General features: G+C 43.4%; 1 protein-coding gene across 1 annotated transcript in view; it reads right to left on the bottom strand.

Annotated features, from left to right (window-relative positions):
- Positions 1-21,025, bottom strand: part of Rad51 (RAD51 recombinase) — a 31,952-nt gene extending 10,927 nt beyond the window's left edge. Inside the window, exons 1-5 of the mRNA XM_004660787.2 lie at positions 20,644-21,025; positions 17,645-17,733; positions 13,447-13,584; positions 9,211-9,328; positions 6,125-6,216 (exon numbers count right to left, since the gene is read on the bottom strand). Coding sequence (XP_004660844.1) covers positions 6,125-6,216; positions 9,211-9,328; positions 13,447-13,584; positions 17,645-17,731 — 435 coding nt within the window. The 5' untranslated portion in view covers positions 17,732-17,733; positions 20,644-21,025. The remainder of the gene's footprint in view (positions 1-6,124; positions 6,217-9,210; positions 9,329-13,446; positions 13,585-17,644; positions 17,734-20,643) is intronic.
- Between the last annotated feature and the right edge of the window lie 1,864 nt (positions 21,026-22,889).

Here is a 22,889-nt window from a genome sequence, read left to right as displayed (position 1 = left end):
AAACACATTCTGCTGTAAACATTCCTGGGGGTAATGCAGGTGGATACAGGGTTTCCTTCCTAGTGACTTACGGGCTTGAAGATTTTCAACTCTTAGTAAAATGTTTTATATAACTGACATTTTGAGATGGTTCTCTCCTTGGTGTGTACTCTCTGGTGGACACAGAGGCTTGTACTTTGACTAAAGGTCTTGCCACACTCACCACACTTAAGAGGTTTCTACCCTGTGTGCACTCTGTGGTGGATACTGAGGCTGGAGCTCTGGCTGACAGGCTTCCCACACTCATAACATTTATAGGGTTTCTCTCCAGTGTGAACTCTTTGATGCATGCAGAGGCTGGAGGTGTGCCTAAAAGCTTTCCCACCCTCTTCACCATTGAAGGGCTTCTCCCAGCGTGAACTGTCTGGTGCATGCAAAGACTGAAACTATCACTGAAGCCCCTTCCACACTCACTGCAGACACAGGGCTTCTCTCCAGCATGGGCTCTCATGGATTTGAAGATAGGAGCTTCAATTGGAAGCTTTGCCACACTCGTAACATTTCTAGGGCTTCTCCACTGTGTGGATTTTCTTGTGTCTATTAAGTTGTGTTGTTGTACTAAAATCCTTACCACAATCATCACATTTATAAACCTTCTCTCCTATGTGGTCTCGCCAATGAATATGAAGTTCTGATATATGAAAGAAGCCCCTTTCACAGTTGTCACATTTATGGGGCTTCTCAGCTGTGTGAATTTTCTGATGCATAAAAAGATCTGCTCTCTCAGAGAAAAATTCTGCACATAGGGCACTTGTAGATCATTTTTCCTATTTGGAATCATGACTTAACAGGAGAAAATGGCCTTACAACTGCTAACTCAAGGACGGCTACTTCATAAAGTCTCTTATTTGGCCATCTTGGCAGTCTTTCTCAGGTATGCTCTATGGGGCGAGCTTACCGTTAGACTAAGCTTCTTCCTGCCCATCTTTCTGTGGAAGGTTTCTCCCTGCATAGTGTTCCTCACTCAGTGTTCTTACTGAGTGCCATTGACTTTCTTATGCATTCCGTAACTCCTTAGCATAGAGCTTTCCTTTAGTTCCTGAGTGGTCAACATCCCAAGGGTAGCAAGGTATAAGCCTTTATGTGTTTAGTCCTTAGATCTTCCTGCTGGAGGTGCTCTCTTATCTATTTCAATCATAGAACGAGGCTTGCCCAGTGTTTCCTGTCACTCTGCATGGGGTAGAAGGCGCCGGCTGGTGGAGCCCATGCTGCACCCCTGGGAGAGTCAGTGGGTCACCCTGCCTACTGCTCATCAGATGGAAGACCCTGCCAACATGTCAGCTCCTTGGCTCCAGAGTTTAGCCAATCTTGTTCCTGGGGCCGCCCTACAAGTAGCACGCTGGTCTTCTGTTTTGATCCTAAGGAAACACTCTTGATTCTTTCTGAGGGCTGGGTCTCTTGGATTTACAGGTCACAGTGACAAAAGTCAAAGCCCCCAAGACATTCCAGGCAGAGGTGGGGATCCATTATGGCTGAAGGGTTTCAGAAGTTGGGATCCTGAATCCAGGTAGCTATAGCCACCTGATATTCGATAAAAATGTCAAAAATACTCATTGGAGAAAAGACAGCCTCTTCAGCAAATGATGTTGGGAAAACTGGATATGTATCTGTAGAAGGATGAAAATAGATTCTTCTCTTTCTCCATGCACAAGAATTAAATCCAAATGGATTAAAGACCTTAACATCAGACCTGAAACTCTGAAACTGCTAGAGGAAAAAAGTAGGGGAAACCCTTCAACATATTGGTCTTGGCAAGGACTTTCTGAATACAACCCCAATTGCTCAGGCGATAAAACCAGATTAACCACTGGGACCTAATGAAATTACAAAGATTTTGCACTACAAAGGACACAGTGAAAAAAGCAAAGAGGCAACCTACAGAATGGGAAAAAAATCTTCACCAGCTATATATCTGATAGAGGATTAATATCTAGGATATACAAAGAACTCAAAAAGTTAAATAATAAGGAATCAAACAAGCCAATCAAAAAATGGGCTATGGAGCTAAATAGAGCATTCTCAAAGGAAGAAATATGAATGGCATATAAGCATCTAAAAAAATGTTCTACGTCACTAGTCATCAGGGAAATGCAGATTAAAACTACATTGAGATTCCATCTCACTCCTGTCAGATTGGCCACCATCATGAAAACAAATGATCATAAATGTTGGTGGGGATGTGGGAAAAGAGGAACCCTTCTACACTGCTGGTGGGAATGCAATCTGGTCCAGCCATTGTGAAAAACAGTGTGGAGGTTCCTAAAACAGCTAAAGATTGATCTACCATATGACCCAGCTATAGCACTCCTAGGCATGTATCTGAAGGACTCATCTCATTTCTTTAGAAGTACATGCTCTACCATGTTTATTGCTGCTCAATTTATAATAGCTGGAAAATGGAACCAGCCTAGAGGTCCCTTAACTGATGAGTGGATAATGAAGATGTGGCACATTTATACAATGGAGTTCTACTCAGCGGTAAAGAAAAACGAAGTTATAAAATTTGCAGAAAAATGGATGGACCTAGAAAGGATTATACTAAGTGAGGTAACCCAGGCCCAGAAAGCCAAGCGCCACATGTTCTCTCTCATATGTGGATACTAGCTACAGATGATTGGGCTTCTGCGTGAGAAGGAAAATACTTAGTAGCAGAGGCCAGTAAGTTAAAAAGGAGATATAAAGGGAAGAGAAAGGAAGGGAGGAGGGTACTTAATAGGTTGATATTGTATATATGTAAGTACAATGATTGAGATGGGGAGGTAATATGATGGAGAATGGAAATTCAAAGGGGAAAGGGGGGGGAGGGAGGGAATTACCATGGGATTTTTTTTTATAATCATGGAAAATGTTAATAAAAATTAAAAAATTAAAAAAAAAAAAAAAGAAGTTGGGATCCTGGAAAGCCTGGCTCTGGTGGTGGTCAGACAATGGAGGCATCCTGTGGTGGCAGCCTTCTGCACTAGGGGCGTGATGTGGTCCTCATCCCCTGGGCAGGATGCTCTGTGGGTTCCAAGTGCACACAGAGAGAGCCCCAGGCTGTGAAGTCCCTGCGCCCACCAGCCTTTTCCTTGAAGACCACTTCACAAGTGTGCATGCACACAATTAATTATTATTTACATATATATACATATATTTTTTCTTTCCTTTTTTTTTGTTTTGTTTTTGAGGTAGGGTCTCACCCTAGCCCAGGCTGACTTGGAATTCACTATGTAGTCTTAGGGTGGCCTCGAACTCAAGGTGATCCTCCTACCTCTGCCTCCTCAGTACTAGGATTAAGGGCATATACCACCATGCTGGGCTAAAATTTCCATTAAAAATAACAATTTTGCTGGGCATGGTGGCGCACGCCTTTAATTACAGCACTCGGAGGCAGAGGCAGGAGGCTCTCCATGAGTTCAAGGCCAACCTGAGACTGTATAGTTAATTCTAGGTCAGCATGGACAAGAGAGAGACCCTACCTCAAGAAAACAAAACCAAGCTGGGTGTGGTGGCACACGTCTTTAATCCCAGCACTTGGGAGGCAGAGGTAGGAGGATCACCATCAGTTCGAGGTCACCCTGAGACTAGTAGGGAACTCCAAGTCAGCCTGGGCTAGAGTGAGACCCTACCTCGAAAAACAAACAAAACAAAATAACAACAACAACAACAAAAAAAACCCCAAAACCAAAACAAACAAAAAACAAAGACAAAAAGACCCACAGTAGGCCTGGAGAGATAGCTTAGCAGTTAAGGCGCATGCCTGCTAAGTCTAAGGTCATAAGGTCATGCTCTACTCTCCAGATCCCACATCAGTCAGATGCACAAAGATGAGGCAAGCGCAAGACTTCACATGCCCACTAGATGGCGTAGGCGCATGGAGTCCAACTACAGTGGCAGAGGCCCTGGTGCACCAATTCTCTCCCTGTCCTGTCTCTCTCTAAAAAAAATAAAAACAAACAAAAAAAAACAAGCCAGATGTAGTGGCACACACACACCTTTAATCTCAGTACTCAGGAGGCAGAGGTCAGAGGATTGCCAAGAGTTCGAGGCCACTGTGAGAATACAGAGTGAATTCCAGGTCCGCCTGGGCTAGAGTGAGACCCTACCTTGAAAAATGAACTAACTAACTAAATAAATAAAACAGGAAAATTTGTTTTATGAGCCAGTAAGGAAGCTTCCAAGCTACATGTATCGATATCAGGTAAATTCAATTCTTCTACAGATGTTTTATGTGTGTGCTCATGTATGTGGTGGCCGTAGGCCAACACTGGGAATCTTACTCATTGGCTCTCTGCCTTATTCTCTGAAGTCTCTTGCTGAATCCAAAACTCACCAATTTGGCTAAACCAGCTAGCCAGTGAAACTCAGATATTCTTTTTTTCTACTTCCTCAGTACTTGGAACATAGTCATTCATCACCATAGCTGCCATGGATTCTAGAGAGCTGAACTCAGACCCTTATGTTTGTACAGAAAGAACTTCAGCTATTAAGCTGTTTCTCCAGCCCTCTTCTATAATTTTCACCATAGTAACCTACTATGAAGCCATAATTCACCTTCAAAATCTGAGGAAAATATCTTAGAAATTTATTTGTAATTAAGTGCCTTGTAGCACTAAGTTTTCCTATGTTCTAGAAAAAAAAGGGGGGGGGGCTGGAAAGAGAACTCACCAGTTAAAGGTGTTTGCTTAAAAGTCTGACAGCCTGGGTTCAATTCCAAGTATCCATGTAAAATCAAATGCATAAATAGTACATGCATCTGGAGTCCATTCCAGGAAAAAAAGGCCTTGGCACACCCATTCTCTCTCTTTGAAAATTAATAAATTATGAAGAAAAAATTTTAAAACATTTATTTTTACTTATTTGAGACAAAGAGAGAGGGAGAGAATGGGTGTGCCAGGGCCTCCAGCCACTACAATACATGGGAATACATGCCTGGTACTGAAAGTCTATGACAGGGTAGGTCATGAGCCCTAGGGGTGTAACGTCTGCTGGTGTCTGGCTAAATGCATATATTATGCTCACCAAACTGCCCACTAGCACTTCTGTTAATGTTCATATCCATATATTAATGTTACTCTCACTTTTGGGTTAGGGAAGCTTCTCTTTTCAGACAGCAGTGACCTCTGGGATGACTCAAAAGGTACGATAGTGTTGAGTAGAAGTGACAGAGTGTTCAGCACTGAAACATCTCTATCACACCCTCCAAGGCTGACAGTCCATTGGGGAAGAGGTGGCAGAAAGAATGTAAGAGTCAAAGGAAGGGTATAACTGCTTACAATGCAATCTTCCAGACACAAAATGGCCTGAATATGCATGATCTCATAATGCCTGGTACTACCTACACAGGATCTTCATAATAGGAGGAAAAATGATGATATCAAAATAAAAGAGACTAGGGCTTGAGAGATGGCTTAGCGGTTAGCTACATGCCTGTGAAGCCTAAGGACCCTGGTTCGAGGCTCGATTCCCCAGGGCCCACATAAGCCAGATACATAAGGTGGCGCATGCATTTGGAGTTCATTTGCAGTGACTGGAGGGCCGCGTGTGCCCATTATCTCTCTCTCTATCTGCCTCTTTCTCTCTCTGTCACTCTCAAATAAATAAAAATAAACCAAAAAATTTAATAAGATAAATAAATAAATAAAGGAATGTGATAGAGTAGATTTATGAAAGGAAAAGTTGTCAATCAAAAAAATTAAAAATAAAAACAAGCAAAGAACATTAAAAAAAAAAAAAAAAGAACCTGGGCTGGGGCCTCAAACCTGGGTCCTTAGGCTTCAAAGGCAAGTGTCTTAATTGCTAAGCCATCTCTCCAGCCCAAGACTTTTTTTGGGGGGGAGATATAAGATATAGACTAACAACAAAAAGGGCAGGTAAGACAACACAAAAGTTAAAAGGTATGGAAAGAAAGTATGTAAAATTAGTAATTTGGAAGTTTTTATGATTTTAAAGAATTTTCAGTAGGAATCTGTCTTGTAACTAGTTATAGGATTCTTGAGGCATGAAAAAGTCCCTATTATGTCTATCCTATCAGGAAAGATGCTTGTAAATGGCAGAAGTCCACTAGTTCTTGCTGTTTTGATTAAACAGACTCTAAATAGCTTACCTGGCATGTAACAGCCAGTGTATGACATATCTGAGTCTTCCCAGTTCGGAATTCTCCAAACATCTCTGTGATAGATCCAGTCTCAATCCCACCTACAAAAGCAGCAAGCACCTCTTAGCACAATACAGATATTTAGAAACTATATCCATACACAAGTTCTTGGAGTTTATCAGGAAGATGTTTACCAAATTTCAAATTCAATTTTCAATAAGCAGCAATTTGCTAGGTTCAGTGGTACACTTGTAATGTCAGCTACTGGGAAGGCTGAGGCACAAGGATAAAAAGTTCAAACTTACCAGAGCTACATAGCAAATTCAAGGTCAGCCTAAATTATCAACTCTGTTTCATGGGCTGGAGAGATGGCTCAGTGGTTAAGGGACTTGCCTGCAAAGCCTAAGGACCCAGGTTTGATTCTCCAGTACCCATGTTAAAGCAAGAGTGCCTAGAGGCCCAGTATGGTCATTATCTTTGTCTCTTATATCCCTCTGCTTGCAAATAAATAAAAAAAGACCCTGTTTCAAAGGACTGAGTATGAGAACCAGGTGTGGTGGCGCACACCTTTAATCCTAGCACTCGAGAGGCAGAGGTTGGAGGATCACCATGAGTTCAAGGCCACCCTGAGACTACAGAGTTAATTCCAGGTCAGCCTGGACCAGAATGAGACCCTAATCGAAAAACAAAAACAAAAACAAAAAAAACCAAAGGACTGAGTATGTAGGGGAATGGTAGAATGCTTGCCTAGGAAATATAAGGACCAGTATTTCAATTCCTAGTACTACAAAATGAAACAATTTATTTTGAAATAATTATAGATTTACAAATTGTTGCAAAGAAATGAAGAGAGAGCAGGGCATGGTAGCACACACCTTTAATCCTAGCACTCAGGAGGCAGAGGTAAGAGGATCATGAGTGTGACGCCAGACGGAGACTACACAGTAAATTCCAGGTAAGCCTGGGCCAACTTTGAAAGGAAAAGAATTTACCAAGAAATACATGGGAAGGGCACTGCCATGGGATACTGTTTATAATCATGAAAGTTGTTAATAAAAAATTAATTAAAATAAAAGAGGGCTGGGGAAATGGCTTAGCAGTTAAGGCATTTGTCTGTGAAGCCTAAGGACCCCAGTTCGATTACCCAGAATCCATGTAAGCCAGATGCACAAGGGGGGGGTGTATGTGTCTGGGTTCATTTGCAGTGTCTAGAGGCCCCGGTGTGCCCATTCTCTCTTTCTCTCTATCTGCCTATTTCTCTCTCTCTGAAATAAATAAATATTTTAAAAAAATATATAGGAAGTTTCTGTGTAGTCGTCATTTGGCTTCCCCAAATGTTAATCTTTAACGACTCCAGTATATTATCAACATGAGAAGCCAGTTTGTTCAGAATTCTCCAGTTGCATATGCCTTCACTTACACTGCTATGTAGTTTTTAGGTAATTTTATCTCACATTCTGTATCATGTCATTTCTACCATAATCAAGTTATAGAACACTAACAACAAGCCAACAAGCATCACTTTAAAAGTTTTAACATAGCCGGGCGTGGTGGTGCACGCCTTTAATCCCAGCACTCGGGAGGCAGAGGTAGGAGGACCATGGTGAGTTCAAGGCCACCCTGAGATGACAGAGTCCAGGTCAGCCTGGGCTAGAGTGAAACCCTACCTTGAAAAACCAAAGAAAAAAAAAGAAAAAAGAAAAAAAAAAGTTTTAATATCGAGGCTAGAGAGATGGCTCAGCAGTTAAAATAACTTGCTTGCAGAGCCTGATGGCTTGGGTTCAATTCCCCAGTCCCCATGTGAGGCTGGATGTCCAAGGTGGCACATGTATCTGGAGCTCTTTGTGGGTAGGAGGCCCTGGAGTGCTTATATTCTTCCCCCCACCTCAAGTACGTACATAAAAACATTAAAAAAAATTAATATCATCCAGTATTTACAAACTGTCTACCTCACATCGTGCCATGCATTTTTATGTATCATTCATTTAATTTCATTAACGTTGAAGATCCTAATTCCTATTTTCATTTGAAAGAGAACTGAGGCATAGGAGTATTAAATAATTTTCACTACTCATTCAGGGAGCAAATGCTGATAGTTTTTCTTTTAATTTGGTTGCAGTGATGTGAACGTAAAATGCCCCATAGTTTCAAATGTTTGGTATTAAATCTCACTCAGTTGGTAAAGCCTTTGGGGGTGGGGGGGGGTTGTTGGGGTTTATCAGCCCAGCCCCAATAGATCTACAGTAGCTAGCTCACTCTTGCTGCCTCTCCCCTCACCATGAGAAACTTCCCCTTGAAACTGTAAGCTGCCAATAAACCCTTTCCTTCTATAAGTTGCTTCTGCTCAGGTGTTTCTGTCCCAGCAACAAGAAGGTAATTGCTACAGGGATTAATGTAGCACAGAGTACATTTAAAGTTGCTATGTAGCTGAGCATGACCTCAAACTCTTGATATTCCTGCCTCTACATACCAAATGCTGGGATTAGAGGCATGTGTCACCACTCCCAGTGGGAAAGGGAATCTTGTGCAAGGGTAACATTCAAATTGTAGTATATGCCAGGTGTGGTGGCACATGCCTTTAATTCCAGCACTTGGAGGCTGAGGTAGGAAGATCACTGTGAGTTCAAGGTCAGCCTGGGCTAGAGCGAGACCCTACCGCCCCACCAAAAAAATTATACTGTGACTCCTGAACACATATCATTTTGTATCTCAAGCAGGGATTAAAAAGTAAATGAAGCCAGGCCTGGTAGCATATGCCTTTAATCCTAGCATTTGAGAAGGGTAGGAAGATGGTCATGAGCTTAAGGCCAACACAGGGCTATAGAGGTTCTTCTGGTCAGCCTGGGCTAGACTGAAACCATACACACCCACCCACCCACCAGCCAGGCATGGTGACACATGCCTTTAATCCCACCATTTGGAAGGCAGAAGTAGGTGGATCACCATGAGTTTTAGGCCACCCTGAGACTACATAGTGAATTCCAGGTCAGCCTGAGCTAGAGTGAAACCATACCTCGAAAAACCAAAGAGGGAAAAAAAAAAAAAAAGAAATGGAAAACTTGGAATTTATAAAATGGCATAAGGGATTAGGATACCTTGAAGAAGTTTGTCAAGCTCTTTGGAGCCAGTAGTAATCTGTATGATTTCTGACCGTCTTTGGTGAAATTCAGTAGCAGTTGTGAAACCCATTGGAACCAATTTAGCTGCCTCAGCCTAGGAAAAATGGGAAATGTTAAACTAATAAGAATACAGGTCAAGGAGACACTATCTGATATTTTTGTAATACCCAAAGCATTTCAAATTTTGATCTTTTTAGGTTTGGTGTATATGTACCCTTTGCCAATTGAACTACTTCAACTGGAAAACCCCAAATGCTATAAAGCCCAAAACTATTTTTTTTTTTTAAATTTATCTATTTGAGACAGAGAGAGGGAGAGAGAGTGTGAGAATGGGTGTGCCAGGACCTTCAGCCGCTGCAAATGAACTCCAGACACACGCATTACCTTGTGTATCTGGCTTATGTAGGACCTGGAGAATCGAACCTGGGTCCTTAGGCTTTGCAGGCATATGTCTTAACTGGTAAGCCATCTCTCCAGCCCCTAAAACTATTTTTTAAAGGGTATTTACTTATTTACCTTAGAGAGGCGGGCAGAATGGGCACACCAAGGTCTCTACCCACTGTAAATGAAATCCAGATGCACGCACCTCCCTCTACATCTGGTGTACATGAGTAGTAGGGAATCAAACCTGGTCCACAGGCTTCACAGGAAGAGCCTTAACTACTAAGCCATCTCTCCAGCCCCTTAAAACTTTTATTTATTTATTTACTTATTTTAATGGGTTTTTTTTGAGGTAGGGTCTCACTCTAGCCCAGGCTGACCTGGAATTCACTATGTCGTCTCAGGGTGGCCTCGAACTCTCGGCAATCCTCCTACCTCTGCCTCCTGAGTGCTGGGATTAAAGGCGTGTGCCACCACGCCCAGCCCCTTGAAACTTTTAAAGTGTCATGTCCTTGCTCAAAAATTTCAGATTTTTGGATTAGAGAGTCTATTGACATATATTAATAAAACAACCAGGCACATAATGGGAAGAGAAAACATCTCAGTATAAGGATTATAGGTGTGAACCATCACAACCAACTTCAAAAAAAAAAAATTTAAGACAGGCATGGTGGCATAGCACTCAGGGGGCAGAGATAGGAGGATTGCTCTGGGTTCAAGGCCACCCTAGGACTATATAGTGAGATTCAGGTCAAACTGTGAGACTGAGCCCCCACCTCAAAAAACCAAACAAAACAACAACAACAAAAGTTTTTGACTAATGCCCAAGTTATAGATTAGCACTACATAAATATCTAATTCTAGTCCTGTTTTTTTATTTCACAGAGACAGAGGCAGATAAAATTGCTTAAAAATTTTACTTTCTATCAAATATAATGTTTTTTTTTTTGTTTGGTTTTTTTTTTTTGGTGTTTCAAGGTACAAGGTTTCACTTTAGTCCAGGCTGACCTGTTATTTACTCTGTATTCTCAGGGTGGCCTGGAACTCACAGAGATCCTCTGCCTCCTGAGTGCTGGGATTAAAGGCGTGCACTACCATGCCGGGTTTTTCTTATTTTTTTTTTGAGGTAGGGTCTCACTCTAGACCAGACTGACCTGGAATTCACTATGTCATCTTAGGGTGGCCTTGAACTTATAGCGATTCTCCTACCTCTGCCTCCCAAGTGCTGGGACTAAAGGCGTGTGCCATCATACTTGGCTAAATTAATTTTTTGAGATGAGAGAAAGGAAAAGAGAGAGAAAGAAAATGGGCGTGCCAGGGCCTCTAGCCATTGCAAGCAAACTCCAGATGCATGTGCTGCCTTTTGCATCTGGCTTATGAGGGACATGGAGAATCAAACCTGGGTCTTTAGGCTTCATAGGAAAGTGCCTTAACTGCTAAGTCATGTCTCCAGTCCCCCCAGAGCGTACACTTTTTTTTTTAATTTTAATTTTTTTTTTTCTTTTGGTTTTTCGAGGTAGGGTCTCACTCTGGTCCAGGCTGACCTGGAATTAACTCTGTCATCTCAGGGTGGCCTTGAACTCATGGCAATCCTCCCACCTCTGCCTCCCGAGTGCTGGGATTAAAGGCGTGCGCCACCACGCCCGGCTTAATTTTAATTTATTTATTTGAGAGGGACAGACAGAGAGAGCAAGAGGAAGATAGACAGAGAGAATGGGCGCGCCAGGGCCTCTAGCCACTGCAAACGAACTCCAGATGCGTGTGCCCCCTTGTGCATCTGGCTAATGTGGGTTCTGGAGAATCGAGCCTTGAACAGGGGTCCTTAGGCTTCACAGGCAAGCACTTAAACGCTAAACCATCTCTCTAGCCCCAGAGTGTACATTTTTATAGCAGGTAGCACTCAGGAGGTAGAGTCAGGAAGATCAAGACCATCCTTGGCTATATAATAAGTTAGAGGTAAGCCTAAACTAAAAGACCCTTGGCTCAAAATATAATAAGGATGGAAAAATGGTTTAACCATTAAGGTGCTTGTCTGTGAAGTCTAAGGACCCAGGTTTTGATTTTCCAGGTTCCACATAAGTCAGATGCATATGGTGGCGCATGCATCTGTAGCTCACTTGCAATAGCTAGAGGCCCTGGCATGCCCATTCTCTCCTCCCCCTTTCTGTCTCTAATAAATAAAAATGAACTTAAAAAACAATAAGGCTAGGGTATAGCGGTGCAAGTGAGATACTACCTCAAAAATAAATGACAAATAAATAAAACCACATGTGTTGGTGCATGCCTTTAATCCCAGCACTCAGGAGGCAGAGGTAGGAGGAATGCCATGAGCTCAAGGCCAGCCTGAGACTCCATAGTGAATTTCAGGTCAGTCTGGGTCAGATCTAAACCCTACCTGGAAAAACAAAACAAAAATAGTCCATTTCAACCAGGTGTGGTGACATATGCCTTTAATCCTATCACATGGTAGGCAGAGGTAGGAGGATCATCATGAGTTTGAGGATACCCTGAGACTACAAAGTGAGTTCCACATCACCTGGGCTAGAGTGAAACCCTATCTTAAAAAACACACACATAAAAAACAAACAAAAAAAAAAACAAAACACACACACACACACACACACACACACACCCATTGAGAGTGAGACCCTACTTTGAAAAAAAAAAAGTCCAGTTGTATAAATGCTACAAAGATTATACATAATCAAAGTTAAGCAAACAAAATCAGTTGTTTAAGAGAGGCTCACTGCATATCCCAGACTAGCCTGAAATTCACAGTTCTCCTGCTTCAGCTTCCCAAATGTTGGGATTACAAGCCTATGCCACTCTCCTTGCTGTTACTACTTTTACTCTTTTTCTTTTTGGTTTTTCAAGTAGGGTCTCACTCTAACCCAGGCTGACCTGAAACTCACTCTGCAGTCCTGGGATGACCTCAAATTCACAGTGATCCTCCTACCTCTGCTCCCAAGTGCTGGGATTAAAAGTGTGCATCACCAAGCTTGGTTTTTTAAAGAATTTATTTACTTGTGTATGTGTTTGTATGTAGGTACCATGGCACACAGGTGGATGTCAGAGGATAGGTGTGAGGTGACTGTACTACACTGTCTTCTTGCAGCTGTAAGCAAACTGCAGACTAGGTGGCATGCAAGCTTCAGATTCTCCTTTGTTTGCCCGTTGTTGTAGGTGTATCAGGATCACAGATGCATGTGCTATATCGCATCTGGCTTTACATGGGTGCTGGGAAATAGAACCTCACCCTGTAGGATTTGCAAGCAAGTGCCTTTAACTGGTGAGCCATCTTCTAAACTATTCTAGTAGCTACAAAGAGCATGAATGTATTTCTAAGATGCAAGATCATCAATACCTAAAATAAGGACTACACCACTCACTGCTAGTGGGAGTATTAATTGGCATTCAATTTTGCAGTATCCATGTCAAACTCCATGATACTGCAATTCTTCACAGGAAGTTTGAATTTATGCAAGGAGACATACAGAAAGAGAAGAAACTGGGCTGGAGAGATAGATTAGCGATTAAGGCACTTACCTGCAAAGCCAAAGGACCAGGTTCAATTCCTCAGGACTCATTTAAGCCAGATGCACAAGGTGGCATATGTGTCTGCAGTTTGTTTGCAGTGGCTAGAGGCCCTGGCACACCCATTCTCTCTTTAACTGCCTCTCTCTCTGCTTCTTTCTCTCCTTGAAATGAAATGACTGGTAACAGTCATTTCAAGGAAAGGAGACAAAATGACAGGAGAATAAAAGACTACATTTCACCACATATTCATTGGTTCCCACCAATGTCTCCTCCTAGTCACATAGCTGGACTCACCAGAATTTTATCAGCTTTGGCTTCACTAATTCCCTTAATATTTATTAGCTCCTTCTTTGGTGCATAGGCAACAGCTTCCACAGTATGGAATCCAGCTTCTTCCAATTTCTTCACATCATTGGCATTTATGCCACATTGCTGTAAGAAAACAATGGATAAATTTAAGCCTCTTTTATCTAATATGGATATTACCTATCACAGAAGTAGATGAATCATGATGTATTATGAATAATACGTAATATCATGTTATATATATGTGTATTACATAATGTATATTATAAACATGTAATATATATAATAACATATAACATATATTTTATATATGTAATACATATATCTTATAAGCTCTGACAAGTGTGCCCGACCTATGGAGTATTAAATAACAAATTATCAATCTTTTCATTATCAAAACTGATCAAACTAGCATTGTGATACTGTATATTAAAAAGGACTATTATGAATTGAGATGAAACTAATAACTCCCAACCATTTTTTTTTTTTTTATTTTGGTTTTTCAAGGTAGGGTCTCCCTCTAACTCAGGCTGACCTGGAATTCACTATATAATCTCAGGCTGACCTCAAACATGGCGATCCTCCTACCTCTACCTCCCAAGTACTGAGATTAAAGATGTGCACCACCATGCCCAGCTTTTTAAAGACTTTTAATTTATTTATTTGAGAGTGACAGACACACAGAGAGAAAGAGAGAGAGAGAATGGGCGCACCAGGGCCTCTAGATATATGCACCACCTTGTGTACCTGGCTTACATGGGTACTGGGGAACTGAACCTCAAACGAGGGTCCTTAGGCTTCACAGGCAAGTGCTTAGCCACTAAGCCATCTCTCCAGCCCTTAAAACTTGTTATAAAATACATTTTATTTATTTGAGAGAGAGAAAAAAAAAATAGGTGTGCCAGGGTCTCCAGCCACTGCAAACAAACTCCAGATGCATGCACCCTCTTGTGCATGTGGCTTACTTGGGTCCTGGAGAGTTGAACCAGGAGCCTTTGGCTTTGCAGGCAAATGCCTTAGCCGCAAAGCCATCTCTCCAACTCTGCTGGGATTAAAGGCATGCATCACCACACCTGGCTTTCCAACCATTTTTCATTTTCATTTTTATTTTTTTTAACATATTTTACTTATTTATTTCAAAGAAAAAGGCAGAGAGAGAGAATGGGTGCGCCAGGGCCTCCAGCCACTGCAAACGAATTCCAGGTGCATGCACCACCTAGTGCATCTGGCTTATGTGGGTCCGAGAGAGTCAAACTTGGGTCCTTTGACTTCAATAGGCAAGCGCCTTAATCGCTGAGCCATCACTATAGCCCCTCCCAACCATTTTTGACTGTGACTCTAACGTGGCCTTTCAGGGATAAAGGGATGGCTTAGCAGTTAAGGTGTTTGCCTGCAAAGCCAAAGGATCCAGGTTCAATTTCCCAGGACCCACATTAGCCAGATGCACAAGGGGGCACATGCATTGGCTAAAGGCCCTGGCGCACCCATTCTCTCTCTCTCCCTCCCTCCCTCTTTCACTGTCAAATAAATAAATAGTAATTGAAGAGCCCAAACCAAAGTAACACCATGACAGACTTTAATCATATTAATAGGCCTAAGTTTCTGTTGCCCTGCAGGGCCCAAATGACTGACACAGCACTTTGCAGTTACTGGGAAAAACAACCACAACTGCTCAGTACCCAAAATAATCCCTGTAACGGGCCAATCAAAAAGAACAATGTAAATGTAAATGTTATGCATTCCTGTGGCTCTAGTGACTATAGATAAATTAGCATAGTTTCTCAGCTACTATGTAACCAATCAGCTTGCAACATCTATGCTCTTGCTAAATATCAACCAATCACGTAACTGCTACATTGAAAATTCCCCCTTTTTTAATTTAAACCTAATAAAAGCTCCTCCCAGACACCATTTGGGGCTCTTGGAAAACCCACTGTGTTGGTAAAGTCTGGAGCCTGAGCTTAAGCCAGAAATAAAGCTCATTGCTGTTGCTCTCTTGGTGGTCTTTGGGATTCCATGATCTGGGCATTACAATAATAAAATATTTATTTTATTATTTATTTATATTATTATTTTATTATTTATTATTTTTTTAAGTTTATTTACTTATTTATTTTTTCCCCAGAAGATCTAGTAATAATAAAATATTTAAAGTAGACTTTTAGACTTTGAGCTTAAGATCTAGTAATAATAAAATATTTAAAGTAGACTTTTAGACTTTGAGCTTAAAAGTAACTCCTCCCCCCCCCCCCCCCCCCCCCCCCCGGCCGAGGTAGGGTCTCACTCTAGCCCAGGCTGACCTGGAATTCACTATGTAGCCTCAGGGTGGCCTTGAACTCACGGTGATCCTACCTCTGCCTCCCGAGTGCTGGGATTAAAGGCATGTGCCACCACGCCTGGCTCCTTAAAAGCATTAAATCCTTCCTATTGCTTTGCTCTTAATAATGTTTTTGCTTGGGCTGGGAAGATGGCTCAGAGGTTAATGGCACTTGCTTGCAAAGCCTGCCTGCCTGAGTTTGATTCCTCAGTACCCATGTAAAGCCAGATGTGGGATGTTGTGCATGTGCCTGGAGTTTGTTTGTAGTGGCAAGAGTCCCTGGTACACCTATACTCTTTCTCTTAAATAAATTATTTTTAAAATATTTTATTTATTTATTTGAGAGAGAAAGCAAGAATATGGGTACACCAGGGCCTTTAAGCTGCTGCAACCTTCAGACACATGTGCCACCTTGTGCATCTGACTTTCATGGGTACTGGGAAATTGAACTTGTGTCCTTTGGCTTTGCAGGCAAGTGCCTTACCTACTAAGGCATCTCTCCAACCCATCAAATAAATTATTATTATTGTCTATTTATTTATTTGAGAGAGAGAGAGAGAGAGAGAATGGGCACACCAGGGCCTCCAGCCACTGCAAATGAACTCCAGATGCATGTTTATCTGGCTTACATGGGTCCTGGAGAATCAAACCAGGATCCTTTGGCTTTGCAGGCAAATGCCTTAACTGCTCAGGCATCCCTCCAGCCCAAATAAATTATTTTAAAATAAAGTTTCTTAGGCTGGAGAGATGGCCCAGCGGTTAAGTTGCTTGCCTGTAAAGCTATTGACATAGGTTTGATTCCTTAGTATCCACATAAAGCCAGGTACACAAAGTGGCGCATGCATCTGGAGTTCATTTGCAGAGGCCGGAGGGCCTGGAGTGCCATTCTCTCCCTCTGCTTACAAGCAAGCAAGCAAACAAATAAATGTTTATTGCTGTTTCACTACTTGTATACACCTAGACCAGGATTACCTGCAACATCACCATACTCAGTTGCTTGATATTCTTTTCTTTTTAATATATGTTTTACTTACTTATTTATTTGAGAGAGAGAAAGAGGGAGAGAGGGAGAGAGGGAGAGGGAGAGAGAGAATGGGCACACCAGGGCCTCCAGACACTTCAAACAAACTTCAGATACATGTGCCCCTTTGTGCATCTGGCTTTCGTGGGTCCTGGAGAGTAGAACTGGGATCCTTTGGCTTTGCAGGCAAATGCCTTAACTGTTAAGACATCTCTCCAGCCCTTAATATTCTTTTAAAATACTTTTACATTTATTTATGAGAGAGAGAGAGAGAGAGAGAGAAGACATGCCAGAGCCTCTTCCAACTGCAAACAAACTCCAGACACATGTGCCACCTTATGCATCTGGCCTCATGTGGGCACTGTGGAATCAAACTGGGCCTGCAGGCTTTGCTTTACAAGCAAATGCTCTTAAATCTGAGCCATCTCCCCAACACTGCTTGATATTCTTGTAAAAGCTTTCTCACCAGTAACTTCAACACCAATCTGTGCCAGTAGAGAAAAACTGCTCCCTCTCCTACCTGTATACCTAGACCACACCACTGTTAACTCCCTAGTCAATATTTTCATACTTTGTTCAAGCAGCACTGAAATTCCACCATAGGATCCTAGGCCTTAATTTTGGAAAGTACCGCTCAGAGAAAGAGAATGACAAAGCAGGAAAGAACTGTTGACTAAAGAGACTTGCCAGACATGCCTGACAACAATCCTCTACATTTATATAGAAGCCTTTGACAACATCCGGAAATGTGTGACCCACAGTTTATAAAAAGGTTGGCATGCCCCATTCTGTAGAAGATTGTAGAACAGCACTGTAATGAAGTGATCAGCAATTGAGATCAATCATACCTCTAGCCGTGAAATGGGCTGTGGACCAAAGCTTTCTTCTTCCACTGAAGTATCTGCGCTTGCTTCGAGTTGCATCTGCAAAGCCATGACTGAAAAAATACAGAAAGTTCTCAGATAGAGAAAATACTGTGGATAAGTACAGAACTGCACACTCAGCTTTCCAATAAACCTTTCAAGAGGTATAGCTGTCCCTATCCACCTATCACCTTCCCATCATGACTCAACCAACCACAAAACTAAAACTATTCAGGCAGGCTGTGGAGGGATGGTTTGGCGGTTAAGGCACTTGCATGCAAAGCCAAGGGACCCAGGTTCAAGTCCCCAGGACCCATGTAAGCCAGATGCACAAGGTGGTGCATGCATATGGAGTTCATTTGCAATAGCTGGAGGTCCTGGTGTGTCCAATATTTCTCCCTCCTTCTGCTCTGTCTCTTTCAAATAAATAAAATAGAAAAAAAAAAAAAAACAACCACAAAAACTATTCAGGGGTCTAGAGAGATGGTTCAAAGGTTAAGGGCACTTGCTTGCAGAGCTTGCTGACCCTGGTTCAATTTCCAAACCATTCACATAAAGGTGGACAGGTGTTGGTTTGCAGTGGCAAGAGACCCTGGTGTGCTATACACACAAATAAATTAATAAACAACAACACAACAAAAAACGAGGCAGGTGTGGTTTGTGTGAATGTTTAATCCTAGCAGTAGGAGGACTGCTATGGGTTTGAGGCCAGCTTGGGACTATAGAGTGAGATCCAAGTCAGCCCAAACTACAGTGAGACCCTACCTTGGAAAACTGAAAAAATTAAATATTCAAAAATAAAAATATTCAGTTGATGACTGGGAAGACTATTCAGTATAAATATGAAAACCTGAGTTTGATCAGAAGAATCTGTATGAAGCTAGATGTAGTATTAAGTGTCGAATCCCAGTGCTCCCTAAAATAGGGGAATCCCCTTGTTCTGAGTTGTTTGGAAAAAGCACCTGACCAAAAGCAGGTGGTGGGAAGAAAGAATTTTCATTGGCAATCTTGGGCAAGCTTCATGATGGCAGGGGAAAGCATGGCATGAGTAGAGTCTGGACATCCCCTTGGCCACAGCAGATGGAAACAATAGCAGGAAAGTTAGCCAAACTAGCAAGGGGGACAGGGTTTACCACCACTAAGCCCACCCACAACAACACGTTCCTTTCAGCAAGGCTCTTCTTCCCAAATGACCACCAGCTGAGGACCAAGTATTCCAAACACTTAAGTTTATGGGAGACATTTGATTCAAACCACTACACCACTGCAACAAAAGACTGTCTGCCCGTGTGTGGTGGCGCACACCTTTAACCTCAGCACTTGGGAGGCAGAGGTAGGAAGATCACTGTGAGTTTTGAGGCCACCCTGAGACTACATAGTGAATTCCAGGTCAGCCTGACCTAGCTTGAGACTCTACCTTGAAAAACCATTAAAAAAAAAAAAAAAAGGGCTGGAGAGATGGCTTAGCGGTTAAGCGCTTGCCTGTGAAGCCTAAGGACCCCGGTTCGAGGCTCGGTTCCCCAGGTCCCACGTTAGCCAGATGCACAAGGGGGCGCACGCGTCTGGAGTTCGTTTGCAGTGGCTGGAAGCCCTGGCGCGCCCATTCTCTCTCTTTCCCTCTATCTGTCTTTCTCTCTATGTCTGTCGCTCTCAAATAAATAAATAAAAAATGAACCAAAAAAAAAAAAAGAGAGAGAGAGGCCATGTCTCAAACAAGGTGGAAGGCAGGGGCAGACACCCAAGGTGTCAGTAGTGGTAGAGCACTTGCCTAGCATGGATGAAACCTTGGGTTCAATCCCCAGCCCTGGACTCTATTTTGGAACTGGAATACAGGTTCATGAACATGCTGAACCACTGAGACAAACTCCTATCCCCTGCACATTTAAGTTCAGGCCTTTAGGTATGAGGATGTAGCTCAGTAGATAGGACTTGCCCAGTGTGCACAAAGCCCTGTGTGGTGCTTTAAAACAGATGACGCCCCCCCTTTCTCTCTCTCAAATAAATAAAATTTATATATATATACTTTTTTTTCAAAAGAAAACTGGGGGGCTGGAGAGATGGCTTAGCGGTTAAGGTGTTCGCCTGCAAAGCCAAAGGACCCTGGTTCAATTCCCCAGGACCCATGTTAGCCAGATGCACAAGGGGGCACACGCGTCTGGAGTTCGTTTCAAGTGGCTGGAGGCCCTGGCATGCCACTCTTCCTTTCTGTCTCTCTTCTCTGCTTGAAAATAAATAATTTATAAAAATAAATTTAACGAAAATAACATACAATCTTTGCTATGTAGCCAGAGCTGTCCTTGAACTCACCATCCTCCTGCCTCCACCTCCCCAGCTGAGATTACAGGTGTGGGCCAATTCAACAGGCTCCACTTTCTTTGTTTTTGAGACAGAATCTTACTCTGTAGCCCAGGCTGGGCTTGAACTCGAGGCAATCCTATCTCAGCCTCCAGAGGCACGAATCACCAAGGCAGGGTCCACTTTAAAATTAAACAAAACAAAAAAAACAGATCTCACTTCAGACCATTCCCAGGCCATTAACATGAACGGCTTGGTACAGTAGAATAAATACTGTATTTTGTGCAAGTGGCCGTCTGTGTCAGGAAAGCATGAGGTCATGGAATTTGGAAATCCTGGCTCTGACACTGAACAGCTGAGCGTACTCCTCTCTGGATCTCGGTTTCCTAGTTCAAGTCCACAGAAAGGGCTTTCTTGGAACCCTGGGTATGAACGTGTGACTCGAAGGGCGCCGGAGGTGCTGGTTCACGGCGGGGAGGCCGGGGCGGGACGGCGGCCGCCTGGGGGAGCAGAAGGAAGACCCTGTCTCAAAACGGTCTGGGGGCGGGTCTCTGCTTCCTCCGCCACAAACTCTGAGGGTCAGCTGGGCGCGGTCGGTTATGTCCGGGCATGCTCCCAGCGTGTCCACCATGTTTGGGGTTCTGGGGCGTCTCAGGCCGGCTGTGAGGAGCGCGGGCGGTGTCACTCACCGTGCTGGACGCCCCGGGGCAGCCGCGCGCCCTCTCCCTCTCTCGGTCGCTCCTCAGCTCCCCTGCCCGGTGTGCCCGCGGAGCCAGAGCCCGGCGAACTTCAGCTCTTCCGACCGCGGTACAGACGCCGCGGCTGCCACAGGCTCAGGCCCACTCGCCTTCGGCCCGCGGCCTTCAGAATTCCCGCGCAACTTTGCTGGTCAGAGGCACGCCTGCGCGTGCGTGACGTCGTCCGGCCCTTCGGAAACCCGCCTCCCCGCCGTTTTCGTTCCTGCTCTCCAGACAGATAGGTCCGAGGAGTCTGAGCCTGCGTGCGACTGCAAGGCACTCCCTTCTCTTCCTGCTGAAGTCGGTTCTCAGTTTGCCAGTAGCCGCGGTCGCTTCACCATTGTCGCTCTCCGAGGTGGTGCGGTCAGCCCGGGACTACATCTCCCAGCATGCACCACCGCGCGCGCCGCTCTCGAGTTCCGGGAGACGGCGGTACTGGTCCAGGAAGAACGCTTGGTTTGGGTGCAATCAGGGTGTGTGTCCTTCTAGGCTTGGGTTGTCCTGAGCCTTAGGTTCTCAGAGCCAAGGGATTTACAACCCACAGTGAATGGAAGAGCTGAAGACCCTGCGGGAAGGAGCCATGGATGACACTTGGAACGGAGTTAGCGTGTAGAAAGAACTCGGAATTGAATCTTCACTGATATTTGGGGGACTCCGAAGAAGGCACGGAATTGGATAAAGTAAACCTTGTACTGGTTTACCAAGAAGTTTAATACCTTTTTTTTTTTTTTAACTTATTTTGATTAGACAAGGTATCATGTAGGCAAAAGTGGTCTCGAATTCGCTACCCAAAGGGAGGATGACTTTGAACTCCTTGCCCTCCAGCTTGCCAGATAGTGCTCCATGCATGCTAGGTAAACACTACCGAGCTAGATCCCTAGCCCCTGTTTTAAAAATGTTATTACTTTTTAAAAATAAAAGTGACATGCCAGGGCCTCAGCGACTACAATCGAACTCCAGACGCTTGTGCCACTTAGTGGGCATGTGTGACCTTGCATTTGCCTCACCTTGGTGCACCTGGCTCATGAACATGGGTCCCTAGGCTTCCCAGGCAAGCGCCTTAATGGCTAAGACAATTCTTCAGCCCCTAAATTTTTTTTTTTTTTTAAATTATTTATTTATTTATTTGAGAGCGACAGACACAGAGAGAAAGACAGATAGAGGGAGAGAGAGAATGGGCGCGCCAGGGCTTCCAGCCACTGCAAACGAACTCCAGACGCATGCGCCCCCTTGTGCATCTGGCTAACGTGGGACCTGGGGAACCGAGCCTCGAACCGGCGTCCTTAGGCATCACAGGCAAGCACTTAACCACTAAGCCACCTCTCCAGCCCAAGCCCCTAAATTTTTATATGTTCATTTGTGGGCGGGTGTATGTGTGTATGCATGCGCCAGGGTCTATTGCTGCACTGCTGCAAACAATTGCTACTAGACTTTATGTGAGATGCTGATGTTGAATCCAAGCTGGAGCCTTTGCAAACAAGCACCTTTAAAAGCATTATCTTCGGGCTGGAGAGATGGCTCAGCGGTTAAGCGCTTGCCTGTGAAGCCTAAGGACCCCAGTTCAAGGCTCGATTCTCCAGAACCCACGTTAGCCAGATGCACAAGGGGGCGCACGCGTCTGGAGTTCGTTTGCAGTGGCTGGAAGCCCTGGCGCGCCCATTGTCTCTCTCTATCAGCCTCATTCTCTCCCTGTCTGTCCCTCTCAAATAAATAAATAAAACAGAAAAAAAAAAAATTTAAAAGCATTATCTTCCTACCTCTACAACTCATGCTGTAGCCCAGGCTGACCTTAAACTTTGTAGCCTAGGTTGGATTCAAATTCATAAACTTCCTGCCTCACCTTAAGTGCTGGGATTACAGGTGTGAGCCACTACTCTTGCCTTGTGATTACTGTCTTAAAAGAATGAGTAAACGAGGTATAATGACATACATTTAATCCTAGCATTTGAGAAGCAGAGGTAGGATTGCTGTGAATTCAAGGCCACCTGAGATTACTTAGTGAATTCCAGGTCAGCCCATGTTAGAGTGAGACCCTACCACCAAAAAAAAAATAAAAATAAAAATAAAGAATGAAATGGATGCTATAAGCAGATAAAACAGTATGAGCATGAAAATGAACAGGTTCAAGGAATAGTAATAGTACTATCCAGTGAAGGAAGAAAAAAATTTTTAAATTTTATTTATGAGTGAGTGAGAGA

Source organism: Jaculus jaculus, chromosome 8, assembly GCF_020740685.1.
Source record: "Jaculus jaculus isolate mJacJac1 chromosome 8, mJacJac1.mat.Y.cur, whole genome shotgun sequence".
In the NCBI taxonomy this organism is placed as follows: domain Eukaryota; kingdom Metazoa; phylum Chordata; class Mammalia; order Rodentia; family Dipodidae; genus Jaculus; species Jaculus jaculus.
The sequence above is the reverse complement of the archived record's forward strand: the minus strand, read 5'-3'. Positions and strand labels throughout refer to the sequence as shown.